Here is a 2,133-nt window from a genome sequence, read left to right on the forward strand (position 1 = left end):
ATATATATATATATATATATATATATATATATATATATATATATGGCTTCCTTGGAATATACTGAAAAAGCTTCGAGTTTTTCGTCAATAGTAGTGCACTCTGATGGCATAAAGTTGTTTTTACAGTTAGCAATAAAAACACTTCAACAACAACAGTTCTGGAATCTTCGCCAATTTATCAGTTTCTTGACATTGTAATCTAATCTAGTGGTGTTGTCATCTAACTTGACAAGCAAGAAATCCACAAAGAAGAAATCGAAATCTTTCTAGCGACATTGTTAGCCTAAACATTTCGATGGATGTACCGTTGGTTTTCCACAAATCATGGGCATTCAAGTGATTTGCTTTGCGTACTCCTGAGAGATACAATAAACCTAGTAGGGCTTTTAGTTGAATTAGGATAGTACATCTGGCGGTTCGTTATTCTTTGTCATATTGTCCATATCTGATGCAGAGATTCGTATTATTTAGAATTATATGCAAAATTTCATCATCAAAGAAACATTTCCATATATCGACACTTTTCAAATTGTTTGCTGGACCCTTTACTCCTGGAAAATTAGTGACGATATTTTTTGAACGGGTTCTTACCTTTTGAGAAGGTAAACGTGTTCACTACAACTTGTAGGCGTAATATTATATATATATATATATATATATATATATATATATATATATATATATAATGTGGTCCCACATGCAATTATATATATATATAATATGGTATCATCAGCAGACGATAAAGTGCGATATGTTTGAATTTCTGGCGAGGTTTCAATGGTTGGCATTGCTGCTTGAGCAAAACTGCTATTCGGAACATTTGTTAACTCACCATCAGTTGTTGAATGTGGTGGTTGAATAATATTAGTTACAAAATTAATTGATGGAAGTGGTTTTACAATTGAATGTTTGCTTTTGTTTCGACTCACTTTCTGATTCGAGATTAGAAGTATTTTCAGCTTCTTTTGCTTGCATCCGAGCAGTGCTATAAGATGCTACAAATTTGGGTCAAATATAAATACAAAAAAAAACAAATATAACAAGAAACTTCCAAAAATTCTGTTAACAGAAAACAGCTTCCAGGTGACTTGAGCATCCACATCTTCTTTAAATAACTTAGACGCACCAGTTGAGGGCCAAAACACGGGATTCTTGAGTTAAATAGCCACTTAATAGGCACAGCAGCAACTGAATAATCGGAGAATAATACTGGACTTCTCTACCTTGATATATAATGTACTATTACCTTTTTTTTTTAAATACGTTTCATTTCGCCTCTCCTCAAAATGTTCTAAATTGGTGATACTGCTTAACGGAAAATTTTGGAAGGAACCAGTGATGGATTTGCTTGTTGGTTTTGTTCTAATAATTGTAATTGATTTTCGATTTTATTTAATTTATGCAGAATAATGTTCAGTTTTTTGTTCATGTCTGAAATGGCAACTAAAATCAAAATTTATTAAATTAACTGTCGATTATTACTTACCATCAGATTCATACTGCGAAGATCGAGGTGTGTAAACACCTGACCCTTCCGAATCGTCCGAAACACATGTTGCAGTAGCAGCTAAAATTATACTTGTTAATGTTAATTTATTATAGCATATAAAAGCTTTACGTGTGATTTGTTCAGTATATTGCATAGGAGTGGTATGCTGCTTTTCAACATGTCGTATCACGCTTAGTTGACGCTGAGCTGGTTCGGTATATTGCACTGTGTTGCTGCACTGCTCTTCAACATGCATTACTACAGGTAACTGAGGTTTGTTTGGAAAGGGAAGTAGACGACGCGATTTATTTAAAGATTCTGAACTGTCCTCATCTCTGTCCTCGTCGCTTTCATAAATGGTTCTCAATGTCTTCTTTTTTCTACTGACGCAAGAATCCTCCTCAGAAGAATCCCTTTTCAAATGACTTTTTTATTGATTCATCTTCAGATTCTACATCTGATAGCAGCAATGCTAATTCTAATTTTTGAAGGCCTTTATCGTATGTCGCTACAAAGACAACACTAAACTAGTTCAAAAAGTAATCGTAAACGATGTACAAAAAGCGCGTTTCCACATTAACAGTCTTTGATTAGTTACTCCAGCCAAATTCGTTTTCAGCAATTTAACCAAAACAATCCGTTCA

At 33.7% G+C, this 2,133-nt stretch overlaps 1 protein-coding gene across 1 annotated transcript; it reads right to left on the minus strand.

The window, feature by feature from the left end:
• Positions 1–1,309: 1,309 nt before the first annotated feature.
• On the minus strand, positions 1,310–1,786 carry LOC116165428. Its single transcript, XM_031479877.1, has 3 exons — positions 1,619–1,786; positions 1,487–1,567; positions 1,310–1,431 (listed from the first exon to the last, which is right to left on the minus strand). Exons 1-3 carry the CDS (start codon positions 1,743–1,745, stop codon positions 1,310–1,312), a joined length of 330 nt encoding a protein of 109 aa, XP_031335737.1. The 5' UTR covers positions 1,746–1,786.
• Positions 1,787–2,133: the final 347 nt, after the last annotated feature.

Source organism: Photinus pyralis, unplaced genomic scaffold, assembly GCF_008802855.1.
Source record: "Photinus pyralis isolate 1611_PpyrPB1 unplaced genomic scaffold, Ppyr1.3 Ppyr1.4_LG1, whole genome shotgun sequence".
NCBI lineage: Eukaryota > Metazoa > Arthropoda > Insecta > Coleoptera > Lampyridae > Photinus > Photinus pyralis.